General features: G+C 39.9%; 1 protein-coding gene across 5 annotated transcripts; it reads right to left on the reverse strand.

Annotated features, from left to right (window-relative positions):
- Positions 1-496: 496 nt before the first annotated feature.
- Positions 497-21,950, reverse strand: LOC111848000 (ras-related protein Rab-37). Of its 5 annotated transcripts, none has more exons than XM_072712200.1 (9): positions 21,684-21,950; positions 16,355-16,465; positions 7,304-7,345; positions 7,126-7,192; positions 6,866-6,918; positions 6,645-6,710; positions 5,929-5,985; positions 5,687-5,763; positions 497-2,081 (listed from the first exon to the last, which is right to left on the reverse strand). In XM_072712200.1, the coding sequence occupies exons 1-9, from the start codon at positions 21,822-21,824 to the stop codon at positions 1,976-1,978; spliced, it is 720 nt and encodes a 239-aa protein (XP_072568301.1). In that variant the 5' UTR covers positions 21,825-21,950; the 3' UTR covers positions 497-1,975. The 5 variants fall into 5 exon arrangements, with proteins under 5 accessions (XP_072568301.1, XP_023675449.1, XP_023675429.1 ...); XM_023819681.2 differs by lacking the exons at positions 16,355-16,465; positions 21,684-21,950 and adding exons at positions 12,005-12,115; positions 13,081-13,391; XM_023819661.2 differs by lacking the exon at positions 16,355-16,465 and having other exon boundaries at positions 21,684-21,948.
- Positions 21,951-22,514: the final 564 nt, after the last annotated feature.

Raw genomic sequence — 22,514 nt, forward strand, 5'->3', positions numbered from 1 at the left:
GCCAATCAGCGGTCCGCACGAGAAGGACGCCGTTCCACGCTTTAGGTCACTTACAGTACGTGAGCCCCAATCATAGAAGTGTATGCTACGACACCTCTCGTTTTGAAAGATGTATTGGTTTCATTGGAAGGGATTAGTTTTTTTCTTTTAAGAAGTATGAAACGTTCAAACAATGTATTTCACCTGACAAAAACGTCAGGATATAACTTACTAAGTAATCGTAAGGCTGAAATGGAGAAATAGCAGAATTAATGAAATTATAGTCAAGAAATTAAAGTGTATGTGTGATTTACATTTTTTTTTTCTTGCGTGTTTTTGTAATTGGTTGCCCCAGCAGGCGATTCAGCTGCAGAAATATATGGTATTCATTCAATATTGTGTTTTCGCTGGTGGCTTTCCCTGGGTAATAAAAACCAGTTAGTAACTACAGTGCACGTACTGTAAAAACGGCATGTCAAATTCAAAAGGTCACATAAAACAAAAACAGCACAAATAGTAATGGCCAATATTTTAATAGCACAAAATACATGAAAATTACTTGGTGTTCATGCCACCACTTAACGGTTCCCACTGTGCAGTAGTGCACTGGGAGCAGTGGGAGATACATACAGATCACGCTCTATAGGTCAATGACATTCAAATACCTGAGAACCACCAGCATAAACTCACAGGTAAAAGAGTACATAACAAGGCAGATACCTATATCAGTCTCAATGAAAAACAGATGTTAATAAAATATAAATCTGTTTCTCATAGAGCTTTGTAAACATTTCTTGTCATTGTCATATGTAATTGGAAACCTGGGCTCCAGTGAACTGAACAGGGATGAACTATTGCAGGAACAGGATTAATACATAATTAAAATGAAAACAAGGGCACACCTACACCCCCAACGTTGTCAAAAGGTTTAACGGAACATAATTTCAAAGGTGAATCAGTTTCAATCATATACATAAATGTATGGTAAATTTTAAATATGCAACTGATTTATAAAAATGGGTTTCGAACATGCTATGTTAATAAGAAAAAAAATCCTGAAGGGAAAAAAACATGATGCTCGAACTGAAATATGCATGTTTCAAACTAGAATTTTACAGGTACTTAATATTTTTACTTATGATTCTCCTCAGTTACTGTAGGATTTCTTTGGCACCATCAGTGTACCAGGTCCTGTCATACTGGCACACTGGATGTTACTCTATAATTTTCATTGTTAAACAACAGAATGTGTTAAAATTAGCGTAATATGAATGTAGCTTCTTACCACAAACAACTACAATACGAATCTACAACTGTAAAACAAAAGAAAACCGTTTCAACAAAGACAAGCCACTTTCATTTAATCTCCATCTTACAAGCTCAGGCAAAAGAATTGTGTGCATTACGAAAATCAGCAATACAGTTTTAGCTGATGAACATGTGTGGCGAAAACAATGACTAACACGTTATGGGTCACTGGTATTCTTCATTTGCAAGTTCACTGTAAAGCAAATATGAATCTCTAATGTGTGGCAACTCAAGAGAGGTGGGTGTTTATCAAATTCAGGTTGTGTAAGAGTGCATTCTCGAAGAAAAAGATGAAAAACTTTTTCCTCTAAATACAACAAATTACAAAACCTATTAATAATACTTTCTGGCTGGTGACCACATCCATCTTACTTGGCAAATTAAGCCCAAGATTTATTCAGATAAATTCTTAGTGAATCAGGTAGCAGTATGGCATGCTCCCCGTGTCTGCATTACGGGGGGGTCAGGCAGACACAGGATCATGCACTGCAATCTCTCACATCCATAATGTGTCAGACCAGACTAGGGAGCAAGCAGGTGACACCCCCCCCCCTCCCCTGCTTGAGCCACACCGGCAAAGCTGCCCCCCAACCCCATCTGAACGTCTGTCCTTATGGTGGCACAGGCCCTTCCCGGCAGTCCTCCAGTTCCCCCAGGCCCACTCGAGCGAGGCCATCCCGGGGCGGCTCTACATGAAGCCACAGCACCCCGACTTCTGCTTCTGAGATTCGATGTAGTCGTGAATCTGGAACTTGGGCTCGTTGGGCTGCTGGCTTACCCTCTGCTTCAGCTCCCTGGGCAACAGAAAGGAAGACCGATAACGGGGGGAAAGGGGGAAACAGGGAGTTTAGCAGAAGCAAGGCAGAGAAGGAGAAAAGGGTAGGAAACAGCAAAGAAATAGTGGCAGTATTGGCCCCGGTAGGTATCACAGTTGCCTCCACAATCCCACCTCTGCTCTGTTTGTGGGTTTGCATGTGTCCCACAGTCCAAAGACAAGCAGTCATGATAACTGGCTTCTTTAAATTTCCCATTAAAAAACCCACCTTTAAAAACAATACCTTACTTAATTCCACACTCACCATCCATTAACCTGGTAACCTAATAAAGAATGGAGCATTTTCCGTTTCGCACTATGTAAATAATTAATACTGTTTTTTTTTTTTGTAAATAAACATGTTTTCAAAATGATATTAAAAATAAATATTTAATGATAAGGTATGACAATAACATGTTCAAATGACGAGTCAGATTGTAAGACCAGTGTTTTTGTTCCTCTGAATAGAAGTCAGTGTAGATGTTTTTTTATCCTTGATTCAGAACTTACCAGAAACTAAAGAAAGAATGAATTCAGATATATTAATTTCATATTCTATTTTTCAGTATATAACTTTTATTTGTGTGCTATGTAATTTTAAAAATTTGTTTGCACTACATTTACTTGTTTGTGCTATGTGTACTATTGTTACACCTTGTTTGTTTGGCATCAACAGTCATACTGTTGTCAACATGACTAACAGTATGAGGTGATGAGCTGGGTGGGGATCGGTGTCATTGGCTTTGGATACACTGAGGCGTCAGTGCTGTCACTCTGGCTCTACACTAGAGTGCTGATGTTCAGGGAGTCCCCATGCCTGTGTTCCCGCCTGTCTCTCCCTCTTTCTCATGCTGCTATACTCAGATCTGCCGGAGCCTAGACGAATATTGCACTCGATCATTTTGCTTGCACTACCTCTGATTTCCTCAACTCTGGCTAATACACAATTATTCTTACTTCCTCCCTCACCCCTTCTGGGGTGTGCTCCATGGAGCACAATGTCGTTGAAGAGTTTATGCCTCTGCGGCCTGCAAGACAACTACCTCCACCTCCGGCAACTACCCTCCAACCTGCCTGCCCTTGGCTCAACACGATGCCTCGCCATCCACCCTGCGGCTGTGTGTCTATTAATCCTGCCATCGTGCATCAAGCACCACGAGCCTGCACCGGTCGGCCGCTGCATTGAGACATATATTTCAACCCCTGTATTAGCTTAGTCATTTCATCTTGTCTGTATTAGCTTAGTCATTTCATCTTGTTTGTTTGACTCATCTGCCGGCCCCTGGAGGATGGGCTCCCCCTTTGGGTCTGGTTCCTCCCAAGGTTTCTTCCTCTTAGGGAGTTTTTCCTTGCCACCGTTGCCTTTGGCTTACTCAATGGGGGGTCCTTACGAGGCAGAAATGTAAAGCGCATTGAGACAATGTAATGTTGTGATAATGCGCTATATAAATAAAATTGAATTGAATTGAATATATATGTTCATCCCTGCAATTAGGGCTGTGCGATATAATGATTACATATCAGATTATGAAACTAAAACATCTATCATTTAATGTTATGCTCTAGTGTGCATTGTCCCCTATAGTTTAATGTTTAAAACACACTTAACTGGACATGTCTGTATCGTTTAGGTTTATACTTATTAATCCGTTAATTCTATATTTTCTACTCTGTCTATTTAGGGATCGCGTTACATTTATGACCTTGCTCCTTTTTATTTGCAGATTTTTGTCCAATTCCTACCATAGCTGATCTGTTGAAAAAAATCCATAAATACGAGATGCAGCCGAGATATATAACGATATTGGGATATGAGATGACTTGTATCGGGATAGGAGATTTTGGTCATATGGCACAGCTCTACCTGCAATATGTTATTGCTGCTGAATACACCAGAATTTTCCTCTGAGATCAATAAAGTTCGCCTTCAAATTAATATGTACTTTTACTGAACAATAACTTACAATCACCATTTCCAAAAAAGTTCGGATATTTTATAAAATGCAATAAAAACGAAACTGTGATATTTTAATTCACGCGAACCTTTATTTAACTGACAAAAGCACAAACAAAAGATTTTCAACAGTTGTACTGACCAACTTAATTGTATTTTGTAAATATAGAATTATATGGCTGCAACACACTCAACAAAAGTTAAAATTAAAATAAGACCGACAAGTGCACCGAATATCCAGTGATACCGGTTTGGAAGACTCCACATTAACCAGCCTAATCGTTAGCATGTGAGGTATCATGATTGGGTGTAAAAGTAGCATCCATCAAAGGCTCAGTCTTTGCAAGCAAGGATGGGTCATGGCTCACCCCTTTGTGCAAAAATTCGTGAGAGAATTGTTAGTCAGGTCAAAAGGAACATTCCTCAACACAAGATTGTGGACTTTTTCGGTTTTGCAATATCTACAGTACATAATATTGTGAAAAGATTCAGAGAATGCAGAGACGTTTCAGTGCGCAAAAAAGGGCAAGGTCGGTTGAATGTGTTTATCTTCGAGCCCTCAGGTTTGTGAGTACTTCAGAAAATGACTGTCACTTAATGCAGTCCGTCACTAATGTAAAGCCGTACATTAACCCTATACACAAACGCTGGCGAGTTCTCTGGGCCTGAGCTCATCTCAGATGGACTGAAAGACTGTGTAACCATTTGCTGTGGTCAGATGAGTCCACATTTCAACTTGTTTTTGGTAAGAACTAGCATTGAGTTCCCTATGCCAAAGATGAAACCGACCATCCAGATTGCCATCAGCGAAAGGTGCAAAAGCCAGCATCTGTGATGGTTTGAGAGTGTAGCAGTGCCCACGGCATGGGTGAGTCACATGCATGTGAAGGTACCATTAACCACAAGCCATACATTAGGACTTTAGAGAGAGATACGTTGCCATCAAGGCGACATCTCTTCCCGGGACGTCCATGCTTATTTCAGTAAGCCAATGCCAGACCACATCCTGTACGGGCTACAACAGCGTGGTTTCGTAGACACAGAGTGTGTGTGCTTGACTTGTCTGCTGTCAGTCCAGAACTATCTCCTACTGAAAATGTATGGTGCATCATGAAGAGGAGAATCAGACAACAGCAGTCATGGACTGCTGAGCAGTGAAATCTTACATCATGCAAGAATGGACAAAATTTCCAATAGCAAAATTACTACAATTAGCATCCTCATTTCCAAAACAATTAAAAGGTGTTGTTAAAGGAAAGATGATGGAATACAATGGTAAATATGCCTCTGTCCCAACTATTGAGTGTGTTGCAGCCATCAAATTCTACCTTTGCATATATTTACAAAATACAATTTAGCTGGTCAGTACAACTGTTGAAAATCTTTCCTTTGTACTTTTCCCAGTTAAATAAAGGTTCACGTGAATTGATGAATCACAGATTTGTTTTTAATTGTATTTTAGAAAATATCCCAACTTTTCAGGAAATAGGGTTCGTACATCATTAAATAAATAATAGGTAGAAATCGAAAAAAACGATAGCATCAATATGAATAAATTATAAAATATTTCTATTTTGTTCTAAGAGTATCATCGTTAAAACATCGGTAGAATTAAGAGCTACATGACTTACTTGGCCACTGCTAGGAAGGCCAGTTCCACATTGATTCCAGTCTTGGCACTTGTCTCCATAAAGGGAACTCCATATTCCTGAATGACAACCAAGAATCTGAAATTAACACCCGAGAACACCAAGCACCCATAGTTACTGTTAGCACATCCAACAAGATTTTCATAAGGCCTACCCTGTAATTCGATCACTTTTTATCAGTTTGCACATCTTTAGCTACGCAAAACTGAAAGAATTCCCCTCACCCTGGCAAGTCTTTGTCCTTCCTCCTGCTTGATGACCCTTTCGTGGACCATATCGGACTGTACAAAAAGTACAAAATGCATCATCAAAAAAAGGGGATTTGGCACCCACTTAATTGTATTTCTGAATATTTAAATAACTAAAACTTAGAATTATGTAAATTCTTAATTTTAAAAAGTTGTTTAAAATGGATCTCCCACTGTGATGAATTGGCACTGCGAGAATGTCACCTTGAACCACATAGCTCAAAAGAATAAGATTAAAAAATTAATGGATGCGTGATGGTTAGCCTAAATTATCTAGTCACCACTAGATGGTGTAAATGCTTTTCCTGCAAATGCATCATGAACAAGGAGTTCAATATGTTTATTTTTCATGTGATGAACTATGCTGTGCATGCAACATGTATTTGAAATGTTTTCTGCACAATATTAACAGTAATATTGCATTTGCACTACAAGAAAATATCCTGGTTATGTATTGGCATGGGCGTTAAATATGTATATCAGAAACAGGAACCAGTCAATAAACAATGTTTTTTTTCTGTGGTATTAAGTTTGGAAATACTGAGCAAATAATGTATGATCTGCAACATAGTAGGGGTGGAGTACTTGTGTCTATAAAATGATGTGGTCAACAATATTCGGGCTGAAAGAAACCAGAATTTTATTTCCTCCTGGTGGGTGGATATGGTATTATAGCAGGAAGTCGTCCTTACCTTGTTGCCCAGCAACATGATGACCACATCCTTTTGTGCGTATTCGTGAATTTCTGTTAGCCAAGCCTACATGGAGATGTAAACATGATTACGTAGGACAACCAAAGACGACAAAAGATTTGAGGTCACAACTGATGTCAGTAAAGAATTACAAATATCTGACGAAATGTAACAAGTGTATCTATTTTGGTCCTCCAAGACCTAGTGGGGGAAGCATTTACCCTAATGTTGTCAAAGGAAGACTTGCTGGTGATATCATACAAAAGAAGCAGAGCTAGAAGAATGACAGAGACAAGTGACTGGTATTATTAGAGCATAAAGGGCAAAGAATTCAGATTAAACAAATCCCTCTGACTCAGACAGACGAAACAAAAAAGAGGCACGTCATTCAGCATGTCTGCTCATTCAACACTTGGCCTCTTAGTTTCTCTTCAGGCTGATGGACGCAGTAGAAAGGCAGAGGAATGGGGGAGGGGCTTACCTTGGGCGTCTCTGTAGTAGGCATGGGTAACACTGCGGAACCTCTCCTGTCCTGCCGTGTCCCATATCTGAGGGCCAAGCATAAACTCCGCATCACATCTATTGAAGCCATCATACAGAAAGTGTACATGTGAACATGTTCTGCAACATATACTAAAAAAAAAAAAATTTTTACTCACCTGCAATTTTACCTTCAAATTATCCACCGTAACCACTTTGTTCTGGGGAAATGGGAACATCAGTAACAAAAGAGGTGAAATAATGCTATGTTACATAAAATGGTCTGTAAAGTACAATGAGAATAACTCACTACTGGATTTGGGTTTAGAGGATTCACCGAGAAGAATGTGCATAACAAACAGGTGGCCAATCCATTTGATACACCTCTAATATGAGTTTGCACTTAGTCATTCACATCTTCTCACCATGACCTTCAGATTATCACACAACTGAAAAAAAAATATTTCATATACAGCCCTCCAGTTAACTTCCTTTTAGAAACTCATAACTTTGTGACATCCTGTGTTGCAAGACCTGCGCAAAAGAGTGAAAGACTCATCTGCAGTAATAACGGCTCACACTGAGCTGCATGCTGTCCCATATCAAAACAAATTATAAACAAAATACTTTCAGAAATCCACATATCAAAGCAATCCATTTATTAAAATATACAATTTTAACTTAATGGCAATAGCAACACATTCATTTGCAATATCATCTTTATCAGAATATTTATTGCCATCTGAGGCTGGTGGAAATTTTTGTTGGCACAGTTTGCTACAGACAATTAACAATTATGGACAGAACGACACAATGGCAAGGAGTATACACAAGGTGTCTAATAAACACAGTGCTTTGTGCAAATTTAAGTAGTGCAACGCTGAAATTTAACACAGGTATAATACAGTACTAGATCATTCTCATACTTTCCTTTTATGCTATCATTCATTCATTACCTACTAATTCAAACGGAACCATGTTACAGTGCCATCAGAAAAAATATATATATAGTTAAACACACACTCAAAAATATCTCATTTCACACTTGCTTTTCACACTTTGATTTTGTTTTTCTTTTTTGGCTTAACTACTTCATCAAACACAGCTTTATCTTCTTCTGATTTTTCCAGCAAAACAATGGGAAAACAGACTGGAGAATAAGACCGAGAGAGCTGTTGTGCGGACACCGCCAGTGCACCCCGAAGGCTTGCTTTCTGTGTATTCCACTCTACCATCTGTGTTTTAATGCCAGCATCACACAGGAATATGTCTGTAATACCAGAAAAGCAAATGCAGCCTGTATAGTAAAAATTACAGCTAAATCAAATCTAAAACCTGTATAGCTAACGTCCTTTTAGAAAAGGAAAGATATACACTATAAATAATAACAGCCATAACATCACTACAGCAGTAATTCCATTCACACAATTCGCTCTGATAACACTGTCTTTTTGCGCTATAATGCATACTCCCCAAAAGAGAAAACACCGCTTGGAGAAAATAAGGTTCTGATATTATGTGAATTTTACAGTGCCTCCAGAGGTCATGAGCAGTCTGTAATGGGCACGACCTTTTCAGTTTTTCAGAAGCTATTCCCAACCCGGTTTCACTTAGGGAAGGGAGTCCCTGCCTAGATGAGTCACATTGACCACAGGTGTTTTGAAGAAAGACCTCAAGCAGTGGAGATGACCTGCACTTTCGACCTTCACACAGACAAGAGGGGAAGTGAATCTTGTGACCATGATAACCAGGAAAACAGCTGTGTGTTACACATCAGCCATTGTCCCAGGCACCAAAACATTTTCTCCCTTTATATTATTCCTGCATTCCGTACCATGATTTCCAATAGGAGACGTGAATACCAAAACTGAGATACCTAGGCAACAGTGTTAATTGAAAATGAAATAGACACAGAACAATTATTTTTTTTTAATCTGCCCAATTCAGAACACACTGCAAGCAGTTCACAATCTCCCTCAATTCTACAATAGCTTCAAATCTGCTTTTTTTTTGCATGCATTTGATAGAATTTTTCAAATAACCTGCAGGAACCTTAAACTCCAGATTTCCCTAGTGATTCATGTCAGGTGCATCTCTGGAAACACTGCTGAGACCATCAGAGTTGCCACAGCAACAGGGTACAATGTCTTTTACCAGCACTGCAACAAGGCTTTCCTATCGAAAGTGAACAAGGGCGTAGGAATCCGAGCAAAAGCAAAGCAGAGGCATCACTGCAAGAAATATTTACTTTAATAGTGAGCTCATAGTTTGACATGTTATTGCCCAAAATCAAAGCAATCAGGAATTATTAAATACCACAATGAATGAAACATTGTACTTCAAAAAGCACAGTAGAAATGGTTTTTGAATTACCATTTAGTTGTTTAGGTTCTAATATATGAAATATGTGTACACATATATCCCCTGGAATTGTACACGTTAACATACTCTAAGCTTCCGCTCAAAGTATTTTAAACTTGAACGTAATGCTAATATAGCTTATATTATTATCAAACTGTATGACGACACCTAAAATTCAGATCATTCATTTCTTACTATAAATGGGAGTCAGAGGGGGTATTTCACTGCCATTGCCATACAAATTCATATTGTGTCCTCCTAGTTATGCTAAGAGGTGATGTGGTTAGTGTCACCACTGACAGTGTGGGAGACCTGGATTTGAAACAAAAAGGCTACAGTCATAATCCAAGCACCAGCACAAGGGATTTTATAGAAATATCCATTATTTTAAAACAATTCAGTACATATGTACATAAAATTAATTTTCAAAGATATATACCCACACACACACACCATATATTGCTGAAGAAATAAAGCCCAATGTTCCCACGAGACTTCTAGAAAGGAAGTAGTAAGTGTTGAGAGAAACCTGTAGGTGGGATGATATTTTTGTACAATGTGAAAGTATAACGGCTCGCATGTCGGCGCCTCAGTGAAGAAAATAAAAAAACACCAAGTTATAGTATATTGATGGGTAGAAGCTAATTTGTTTTATTTAAATTAAATGCCTGGGGTCAACTAAAACACAAAGGGACTCAAGTTTCATTTCAGAAGCTAGTTTGTAATAGTACAACACAGGTACCCATCAACTTACATCCTATCGAGTAACGTCCAACCTCATTTACATCCGAGGTAAATAATACAAACTGCTCGAGAGACGTCTGAAAGCAGGCAGGGTAGGACATTAGCAGGTGTATCACATTTTATTATAAAGCGCTGTGATTTACATTATTATTTGCTGTAGGATGCTGTGCGTGTATTGCAGTACTGTATTGTACTTTTGTAGTACTGAATTGCAATACTATATTGCGTGTATTGTACTTTTGTAGTACTGAATTGCAATACTATATTGCGTGTATTGTACTTTTGTAGTACTGAATTGCAATACTATATTGAGTGTATTGTACTTTTGTAGTACTGAATTGCAATACTATATTGCGTGTATTGTACTTTTGTAGTACTGAATTGCAATACTATATTGCGTGTATTGTACTTTTGCCTCTCCCCTGATATGTATGATATGTAAGATATGTACAAATTGACTTGAGTCTGGAGGTCCAGGTCCCGAATGTGGAAGGAAATTGACAGATGCCTGCAGTTTCTTGTACAGGTAATTTTGGTGATTTTTGGGTAAGGCAACTAAGAACATCTCACACCAAAAGACCCACCAAGTATTATGCATCTTAGAGCCTTTCCTTGCTCAGACCTATGATGCTGCACACACACAAATCTTCTTCCACTGCATGATAGGCAGCAAGAAGGGTAGATAGTGGCATGATGGTGTAAAAACCGAGGACACAGTGTACTCCTTCCAGCTAACTGCGACTCGCAGTTTGTCGGCACATGACATCCAACACAAGCTGGAAGGCTTACTCTCCGTCTCCAGGCAAACAAAATGGAGGTTTATGTGGTGTGCATCCAAAGTGGCATGGTCAAATGAGGTCCTCCCCTCCCTGCAGGCAGTGCAGAGTGCCTCTGTCTGTAGACCTGCCCTTAAAATTAAACTCTTAGCACAGTGCAAACTCAAACCGTGGTGATAGCCACAGCACTCTGGATGAGCATTTTTCCTTATGAGCTCCTGTGTTGTGCTTAGCTATTTAGATAAAACAGCCACAAGCAAAAGCCCACAACAAACACCAGCAAAAATATACAAGATTAACAGGCAGCAGTCACCCAACATATGTAGCATATCCTTTTAGAGGTGACACTGCCATTTATTAACAGTAAACATTCCCCACTGCTATTTTTTTGAATGTTTACAATAATTAAGGAACAAAAATGACACAACTTCCTCCCTAAATGTTTATTTGCTTGTTTGTTCATTTACTCACTCTTCTATAATCTAAAGCTTTGCATTTCACATGAGTAAATTGCACCAGTTAGTTTGTAAGATGCCAGTTCAACATATATGCGAATGTAAATGTTCTCACTCTGAAAGCTGATCAACAACAAAAAGCAAATCAATCTCTGAAACAGAAGAGCCTGGAGTATTGGCTATGTTTATCTGCATTGTTCAGGTATCCTACACTGCTTGGAAATTAGATTTTTATAGGTTTTCTATGAATGACACAGGGTGGTCCAAGAGTGAAATGACCCATATTTAATTCTTTAAAAAACATTTTTCTTTCTACACCACTTAATGTGTAGAATAACAAATAAAAATTTTGACGTGATAAAATGGCAAACGGGACAACCTGTATGTGGCATTGCAGGTACACACGAAAGTGTGAAAGGAAGTCGTGTTACAGTATGTCACTGTTCACTTGTTTTTTTTTTATGGTGAGAAACACAGCTGCGTGAATGTTCGGTAGGTCCATGGACCATGAATACGCTCAGCATCATTCAAGTCAAAATCTCACCCTATAGTCAATTCCCACGGTGGCAATAAAATTGCCGGCAAGAAAGGTACCATCTTTAAACTGGACCAGGAAGCATGTCTTCCCCACAGCGGAGTCTCCCAGCAGCATGACCTGCAGAAGTTTCAGCACAGTCGAGTTAGGACAGGAACTGCTGGCTGTTTTTCAACTTCAGCCCTGAAGAGTCAACAGAGCAGAAGCCATTTAACAGGAAGAGGTTTATCTCCGAGGGATACAAATGAAAGCAACGATTACCAACCTGGCTAGTCAGAGCCCCATCTCAGAGTAACATCTAACCAACCATAATAAACTTCCTCTATGTGCCTTAGTATCAAAACAGTCACCTTTACTCAAACTTCCTGCTGATCTTACAAAACGGGTTTCATTGGATGAATTATCATATCACACTCCTTTGGATAACATTCACAGTCTAATAAAAACCGATTCAAATACATGTAACTGTCAGTCGGCACGCTGATATATTAACTAACAGCATATTACAACTGGCTTTTCTGATGCCTTTTACCAATACTAACATTGATATATTTCCTAGCGTGGATATATGTCCTGCTGTGAAACATTTGCCTTAGGGGCATGCCGTCCTTCGGCAAATATTTTCCAGCCACTTAGGAGGAGATCTGAGCAAACAATTAGCACGAAATTTTCACACAGCAGAATATTAAATACATTTCAGGAGGGACACGTATTAAAATGATCCCTACAAGCAGCGGACGCAGATGAAACTTCTCATCAGCCGTTATGATGCAAATGAACAAATTTAACTTTACGGTTCTCCAAAAATCGCACACTAACACATATGTTTTTTTACCCTGCTACCTCGAAATCACTTTATATTCATCTAACCGTCTTTCTCACGCTCGTTTGCTCAATCCATTATATACATTAGTCGACTATTTAAATGTAAAGAGATTTCCACCTGTTGTAAAGATAAACTGCTACAATATGCACACGCCTTTCACAACTTTGACCGCCGGTAACACTGTACAAATCAATCACGATAATCACCTGTTAAAGGTAGCAATATAAACATCACGAATTTTATCAACATCAATACACACCTTGAATGCAATATCGAAATATTCATTAGTCGAAGGGCACCTTTCCAGAAGCGGGTTTTTCCCGTTTTTAGAATCCTTTCTCAAAACCGATACCCTTTTCGTAGACATCACGGCGAGCTGCAAGATGTCTTGCGTGAACGATTGCTGCAATCTGATAAATCCGGCACCAGGAAATGTGAAATCGTAGGCGACTCGGCACCTCCTGGCTTTAGCTACGATCAGAAACGCATTTTAAATCGATAAAGCCACTAAGTAGCGACCATGCAGGAAGTTAAGCAGAAGCGAACCCCTGCTGAAGCGCCTGGTCGCGATCGACGAGCTCCGGGGGAAGCTGGACGTGGCGAAACGTCATCTTGTTGATATGACTTATATCCTACATTCAAACATTTTGCTATGTGCTTGTAAACTCCTCTGCATGGAGGGATTTATTAAAGAGTGGTTCAAGATTGTGGGAAACGATGTGACCGCAAAGACATCGCGTCCTCGGGAGGACCGAGGGGGCATTAAAGATAAGAAGCTGCTTGCAAGAAATAACCTAAGAGCACTAGATCCTGTCATAGCGACATTTGCTCTGCCGTGTGGCAGACGACGCATCAGATACGGAAGGTGGCGTGCGATGAAAGAGACCAAGCAAGACGATGGCAATGCATCAGCATGCAAACTGCTCAACATGCAGTCGTCTGTTTTGACTTTATCTTGCATATAATCACCATTGTTATCGCACTGTTGTTGCTTTTCACCTTGTTCATAATACAGAAATGAACAAAACCCTTCCGTAAACAGATAATGGTCAAATGTCTGGACATTCCTGTCTTTAATGCACATGTCTTTGTTTTAGCTGCTATTCACTTTATAGTAAAAGGCCTTCAGGCAATTAAGAAATACGCATCAAGTATTGCAACAAACTAGAGAAAGATTCAACATTTCTGTTTTGGACTCTTCAAAATAGCCCCCTTTTGCTTCCATAACACCTTGTAGACTCTTGGCATTCTTTCAACCAGCTTGCAGATGTAGCCACCTGGAACGCTTCTCCAAAAGTCCTGAAGGAGTTTCCACAAGTTCTGGACACAGGTTGGCCACCTTGCTCTTACTCATCGATCCGACGCAGCCCAAACCAGCTCTATAGGGTTTAGGTGGGGGGAATTGTGGAGGCCAGGTAATATTTACTACATAACCTCAAGGTGAGCTTAGGGTCATTATCTTGTTGAAATGGAATTGATTTTCAGTAAGTGTATCCAGACCTACCACTGCTTTAAGTTTTTCTTCTGATATTTTACTGTACGATATATAATAGTATCTGCTTAACTGTTGTCGTTTTCTTCTTTAACTAGGATTAATTACCAGCACCAGAACTGCAAAAACTGACTTGTGAATATAGTACATTCTGTACACCATATTAGCACTTTGTCAAAGTATTACTTGGCTTTTCATGTGGAAGACATGAAGATAGATTGTCTTTGCCTCCCCCTAGTGGTCAGTACCACATCTGTGGCATGGTCTACTATGGTAACGATTCTCAACTCGTGGGTCGCGACCCAAGTTCTGAAAGGCAGAGTTGGAAATGTAAGCATTTTAAAACCAGCCAGCTCCTATGCTGATCCACGATCAGATTTCCCAGCCCCAGTCCTAGAATTAACCTATATAAATGGGTCTTGGGTCTGCAACTGTTTAGCGCAAAACTAGTGAACGCTCAACCAATCCAAGAAGGAAAACCACAGATGCTTAATTTAAAATTCACTGGCACATCCAATCAGTTTTGTGCGACAGGCATTAATTGGCTTAAATTGCAGAGTGCACTGTGCATTTCATTATAGCGTTTATTTAGACCAATATTTGATATAGGGTCGTGCCTCAGCTGGCACGGTATAAATTGGGTTGCTGTGCAAGAAAGGTTGAGAACCGCTGGTCTATGGCAAGGTTGGGGAACCTGATCCATGGAGAGTTTACAGGGATTTAGGATGACCTCTTAATCAGTCAGTTACAGGGGGTCCCCAGGACTGAGTTGAGAACCACTTTTTTATTATTAGCTGATTGAGAATCCATCCCAAAAACCCGGCAACACATGGAGAATATGCAGACTCACACACGCACACACACACACACACACACACACAGGAGGGCTACATACTGAGCCAATGTGTTACCCAGTCTAGCCTGGTGGTCACAAACAGGTTTATTATAGAGTGTGTGTGTGTGTATGTATGTGTATATATATATATATATATATATATATATATACATACACAGTATACACTAGGTGACTTCAGAAATAGGGTAGGTCCTGCTGGTCCTTAAGAGTAGAGATGCTTCTTGTTACACTGAAACAGTTTAATTTTTGCATATAAAATGGCTCAGGTAATCAGGCATACTTGTTTGCTATGGCAAAATATAGTATGAAAAGTGAGCAGTGTGTCTGAATCCTCAGTAAGAATGAGACAGTAGTGTGCAACCTATGAATGCTACGCTAACCCACAAGGCCAGAACTGCAGCCAGAGAAGAGCATCACTTGCTGAGAAATTTTTGTCAAGACGCCAGAGGAAGTGCCATCTCTGTGCAAATTTAAGTAGAAGACAATGTCTGGTTACATTAAAAACTATCAATGAAAAAAATAATTAAGTTTTTACAAGCTACATCTTTGGAACATATCTGAGTCAGGTAATATGTAAGACGGTGACCTCAGTATGTCTGAATGCATGCACATTGTTCTCATGCATACATACAGTATGTACTACATTAAGTAGTAGGTTTCTAACAAAATTCAGTACCTAGTGTGTAAGAATGCGATTTCAGACACACCCTGAGAAAACCCACAGGGACTATGGCCTGGAACACATTAATATAAGAATTCAGATGCAGAATTCAGATCATCCTCCTCTATCGTTAATCTACTTCTGCATTATTAGACAAGGTTTCTGATTATACTCTATCACATAAGCACAAAGAACGGTTTCCTGTAGGCAAATATGAGAAAAATCTAATAATGCCATGCTATCAATCAGCCAGTCGGTTCCCTATGCCAGTGTTTCCGAACCCAGTCCTTGGGGATCCCCAGATGTTTTTCTCCCTCCCAGCTCCCTGCTAGACAGTCCAAACAGGACTGGGTTCGCAAACACTGTCCTATTCCACACAATGGAATAAACCATTTGTTTTTTCCTCCACTATTGAGTCAGATACATACAGACAATGCTCTCAGCAGGACTCTGGTGCTCTTCTGAAGAAACTGAGCACTGTCACCAAGGACATGCCACTATGGGGTGCGGGCAGAGTGACTTACTGTGAAACCTATGCCAACCGTTGCAGAAAAGGATCCAGGGATGAACTTGCCCTGGTCAAACTGCACTAGGAGTGACGTCTTTCCCACCCCGCTGTCTCCCACCAGGATCGTCTGTAGTCAAGGAGAGAGATTCATCCAATGAATACGCAGTTTATCCATGCAGGAGGTACGTGTGGCTGCAAGTACAATGTGAGAACAAATGGATTATTTCCCAAGTGATGCCCAAAAAAGATTTACATCGAGGGTGTAGATTTGGGTATGGATTGTAGGGACATGTGCCTACCAAAAAGGGGGGAGGGCCATTTGTGTTTATGGGGGTGGGGGGTTTGGGCTTGACTTAGCCCCTACCAATGCTGAAACCAAACCAACACCCTTGGCTTGCAATGCCTAACATCAGCATGATCAATATGTCAATCAACATTTCACATTCTTGGTCTAGCTATACAGAATATTTTTTTTTACAACTTTGCACTATTCTGGTATTAATCTTCCTGTGAATGAAAATATAGCATCTGTGTGTCGCGTGTAATAATTCAGAGTTTTTGAAAGACTTCTTTTAAGCATGACACTTAAAATGAGCTTGACTGTGAGATTCTATTGCAAGACAGCAGACATGTTGCATCCCTTAGGTAGACTTCACTTAAAAGATTCTAACACTTTGACCATGATGTTGAACCAGGGACTTGTACCACAAAGCAGGATTTCTTGCTTAACCAGATTACTTGTCGGATTTAACCACAGTTTAAATGGACATTATCTTTATTTACTTACATTTAGCCCAGACTACCTTAAATCCAACAAAATATCCGGCAAAGCAAGAAATCCGGCTTTGTGATACAGGCCTCTAACATAATACTCTGTCATTCATGATTATTTTACAGGAATTAGGGATTGTTGAAAAATGGCTCTGTTACTTTTTCTTGCAAGAACTCACCACGTTACTGACACTGGAACAGGCAAGACATGAAATCAGTGAGGGGGAAGAGCGCATACTGTTGTTGCTGTGGCAACGCAGCTATTTGTGCAGCAGAAGTCCCACCCTCTTCCTAGTAGATTCAATTAAGTGGAGTCGCCAGTTTTATTTATTTATTTATTTATTTGGAATTTCACATTTAGTGTTCCTACTAAACACCAGCGTGTGTTAGCCGGCTCTTTAAAGAGCGGAAGTTGACTGTCTCCCTGATGAGTCACTCCACAGTAAGAAGTAAGACTCTGCGAATAGCGACACATCCGGCCCATACGTTCCATTCACAACTGAATGATTATTACTATTCTCTCACTGCTACAAAAGAGAACAAAGAATGAATTATCGGGGTGTGATAGTGTGAGTAGCTTGGATAAAATGGGACGCAATTTTCTGAAGCCCATATTTTTTTATCAGCACTGATAGGAGAATTAAAATCACATTCAACTATTTTTTTTCACAAGGATTTACAGATATGCATGCAGGTAAAGGGAGGCAAGGTTTGACAAAGTACCAGGTTTGAGGTGTTTAATTACGCATTACTTATAGAAAGCGTAAGGGGCCTGACAGAAATATGAAAAGGTGATGAGAAGTATCAGTGTTAAAATAAAATGTGTAGATGTTCTGAATTCCATATTTCTCAAACTAATTTGCACATGCCTTTTAATAAAATCCACCTAACCAGTCCTCCACCCATTCTTCTTTCTCAGTGACTGCCTACCCAGTTTGACCCACAGCGATCTGGAGCCAGTCCCAGGAAACAGAGGGCGTAAGGCAGAATGCAGCCTGGCACACATACAGATTTATCCGAGCCCCTCCGCAGCTCTGTCCGGTACGAGTGTTCAGACAAAGGGTGGGTACATCTAACCGCGATTATGAAATATTATACACTAGATATCCACAATAGTTATGTCTGAGATGTGTGAACTTCATTTATCACCTTCTGTTCTGTAAACTTCCAATCCAATACAAATGCATTAACAGGCTTCAGTGAGTTGCAAAACTACTGCAATTCTTGCACATTACACAGTTAACAAAAACACCCTATTAAAAATGTTAATTCTGAACTCCTCTAAAGTGACATATTTCTTTATTCCAGAGCAAACAGACCAGAGAGAAAACTGACATATTTCATAATTTTCCCTGATGCCAGAACTCATAATATAGTTTAAGCTAAAGTACCATTTGCTTTAATAAGCCCTCAGTGTGCTGGAAGATCCAGTGTTTACTGGATTTAATAAAGGTCAGTTTGAGCTTTATAACCTTTTTCCTTTACACTGCATCGTCTTTTTTTTGCACAGATTATGAACACTGGCACAGAGCAGATTGTGTGGGCCAATGACGTCAGAACTATTGCGGCCGGCCAGGGACTTTATGAGTGTGTCACTGCTGCACTGCCTGGGGAGGGGACGATGACATCAGCACGACTCAGTCAGGATGCATACGATCCACAGAGCTCGCAGTCAGGCGCGGGTGATGTCGGGACGAAGGTGTGGTGGAAAAAAAATCCCCTTTCCTGTTCTGTCTACGCTGTTTCTCAGCAGCAGCTCTCTCACAGCTATCTGCGGGGATGTACCAGCATTTCCAGACCTGTTACATCTGTTCAGATCAAAGGAAATATACAATGACATGAAAGTATATATATATATATATATATCTCAGCCCTTGTTTTGTGCCAAAATGGAAACAATTCAGATTAATGTCATTAATGCTGAAAGAAATGAAGCTGAATGATCATTCAGATAGCTATTCACTATTTAATTAATGCCCCCCCCCCAACTGGGATAAATGGATGGGTAGATATTTACTATTTAAATATATTGTGATATCCTAATCTTGTTAAATATTTATAAATCATTTCCTTATGAATGCATCCAACCCAGATCTTATTAACACATCTAAATGGATATCAAGATATCTTGATGCTATTTTCAGAGAAAGATGCTTAAGTTATTTATTTGTTATTTATAGATTTTAAAATTTATACTTTAATTAAAATCCTTAAGAAAAAAAAGACACCTTTATTTAAAAACATCTTTATAAAGACATGTAACAATTCCATTTAATTCTAGTTAGAAAAATAAGACCTTTATCCATGGTGCCAATTTCACCCACAGATGGATCTCTCGCTGGAGCATTTCAGTCTAAATACCTTAATCTCTAAACCACCTGCTGTCCTGATCAGTATAGTATATATCAAGTATTATCACATAATGAATTCTAAGACAGTTTTGGAAATCTTTCATTCAGTATTACACACTGTCAAAAATGAGTACCAATTTGTACCTTTGCTTGTCAATGGGGCTGTACCCACAAGGGTCTGCCAGCTGTACCATGGGTATAGGTAAATGTACCTTATAATCTAATTTAAGGTACAGAAATGGACAGAAATTGAACATCCCCAAGGTACAAACAACATTAATGTACCATCAATGATACAAAAATGTTCCAAGTAGTCCAATACTGTATCTTAAAAGGTACAATTACCTACAGCTAAGGTACGGTTGGCAAAGCCCCAGTGACAAGCCAAAGCACAAAAATATTGTTTCTGACAGGGGATATATAAATATCATCTAAACATTGAATAGATATGGTTTGGGGATACTTTTTAGTAACACATAAGGAGAAAAACAAAGTGAAGGTATGTAAGATATCTTGAAAGAGAATAATTAAAACAAATAACATTTAGGCTTGACATGTCCATAATACTGTCCATTGTACCCTGAGTCTGCCCTGGGGTCTCAGCTCAGTTGGACATGTCCAGTATAGTATATTTCCATCTGGCCTGGGAGCACCTCCTTTATCCTCCTGGAGGAGGTGGCTGGGGAGAGGGGGGTCTGGGCATCTCTGCTCAGACAGCTGCCCTGCGACCTGGACCCGGATAAGCAGTGGAGAATGGGTGGATAGGTGTTATAATACTCTAACACTCATAAAGGTCACAGTGAAGATATTGTCCATACTGATCTTTGCAGGGTCTATCCCATAAGCAACAGGTACATGGCAGGGAATAACCCAGAACAGGGCACCGACCCATCTCAGGGCACACACACCAGTGGTCAACTGGGCAACTAATTGACCTTAATCTATTTTGGGACTGTGGAGGGAAACCCCTCGACAACATGGGGAGAGCATGGAAACGCAACACACGGGGCCAAGGCAGACACTCGAACCTTGGTTCCAAAGGTGTGAGGCATCAGTGCTGTCCACTACACTTACATAATATAAAAAGACAGATTAGTCATGATTGAGCAGCAGTGTCTAACCTTATTTTAAGTAACAGTAAGTAGTGTTGGACTGGCCCTCAAAGGACAGACAATATTACTCCAACAGAGTATATTTAGTATTGATAGTTATACTGCTAAACTGACAAAGCATCAAGTATTAAAGTGTACCAATAGCAGTACCAATGCACCTGAATCATGATATTGCTTAGATTTCACTCTTCTCAGTCTCTATGTTAGCTATGAGCAGTAACAATAGCAATAACTTTGCCGTTCAGGTTATGAAACACACCTGCTTGGCAATATAGACCTTAATAAAAAACAAGTTTTGCAACTGAAGAAGGGGCCATCATAAATCTGAGTTTGCATCAGATACCGATTCCATTCAGGAAGAAGTTCAGCAAAGGATCTTCCTGCCTGTGCCACTGTATCCACTTTTCATTCAAGCAAAAAAAAATGTTTACTGTTACTTAACAACAGTGTTAAGTGCCTGTGCCATCCAAACAAAGGTTTTCACCATTATCTAACTATCTATCCATCCATCCATCCAGCCATCTTCCCGAAACCACGGGGGGTCCTTGCCTATCCCGGAGGCTACGGGCGCAAGGCAGGGAACAACCCAGAACGGGGCTTTCCCCATTATTTGAGCAACAAAATTATAATAAGGAAAATAGAAAATAAATGGAAAGAAGGAAATGGGAAGAACTGCTGGAAGCGGACTGATGGAAATCACTGCCTAGGAAAGAGGTGGGGTATTTACAACACACATACTCTGTAAGTCCATCCGCCGTCACACTCCATGGTTATAACTTTCAGTAACAGGAAAGTGATTCAACGCAGTTAACGACAAAATGCTTCGCATATTAACGCATCGAAATTCCACCTCATTTACTTCTGATTAATGTATTTGGTTAGAATGCATATCGACAGTCAATTTATCAACGTTTCATTAACCGCACAATGCAATAACGCTAAATGGACTTTCATGACAGTAAGGTATAGGCCAGAACTCTGGAAGTGTTCATATGACAAAGAGATGAAAAACGGTTTTCAAGTTTCATGCATCAGCTCCATTGTGCGTTTTAACTCAGGAAACCTACAGCAAAGAATTAGTAGCGCTGATTTATGGCTAAGGCTTAATTACCTTGTGCATTAAGTTTTCATCGTAGGGAAGAGCTGCCGCGGAGCTGTAGTACCCTTCCTCAGCGTCCGTGTCCATGGCAGGGGAGCCATAGGCGCTTTCCGCGCAGAGGATTTCACTTTGATACTGGGGATCGGGCTCCATCGCGTCGCTCTGTTCGGTCCGCTTTTGTGGCTGCAGAGATCCAGCCCTTAAAAGCACAGGAGCCGGCGCTGCGCGCGCCCTCCCCCCTCTTTTTCTCCCCCTGCTTCTCTCTTTCTCACGCTGTCGTTTGCGGCTTCTGACAGCAATGCTTAAAAAAAGAAAAGAAAAACCCAGCTGCAGAAGCTTATTATCTCAAGAGAAACTGATGATCGTTTAAAAATCCATTTGGAGGTGGACTAGCTAAACCAAGTAAATGCAGCCGCAACAATATTACTTACAGAAATGATTTTCAGTACTCCGGAGAGCTCCTTATTGCAAATAAATAAATAATAAACCAAAAAGCCACTTCTCAGTCTCACAATATAGAATATAAGGCGTCACATACATCTGTAGTAAAAATTTAGCCTATAATTATACAATGGACAATTATAATAATAATAATAAAAAACAAATTGGGCTTCAGGGTAGGATAATAAAGTAATTCGTTATATAGGCTAGGTATCTGTATACCCTGGCAGTTTCGTATTTCTGTAGATGTAGCCTACGCTAATATTGCTCACACCGTTAAAAACAAAAGAGATCTGAAGAAACAGGCGCAAAACCTTTGGTCTTTGGTGGCCATGCATGTCATCATAGCTGACCGCCGATAAGGCGACGCCCAGGCTGCTAAACAGTGATCGAAATACATCT

The sequence above is a fragment of the Paramormyrops kingsleyae genome, chromosome 5 (genome assembly GCF_048594095.1).
Source record: "Paramormyrops kingsleyae isolate MSU_618 chromosome 5, PKINGS_0.4, whole genome shotgun sequence".
NCBI lineage: Eukaryota > Metazoa > Chordata > Actinopteri > Osteoglossiformes > Mormyridae > Paramormyrops > Paramormyrops kingsleyae.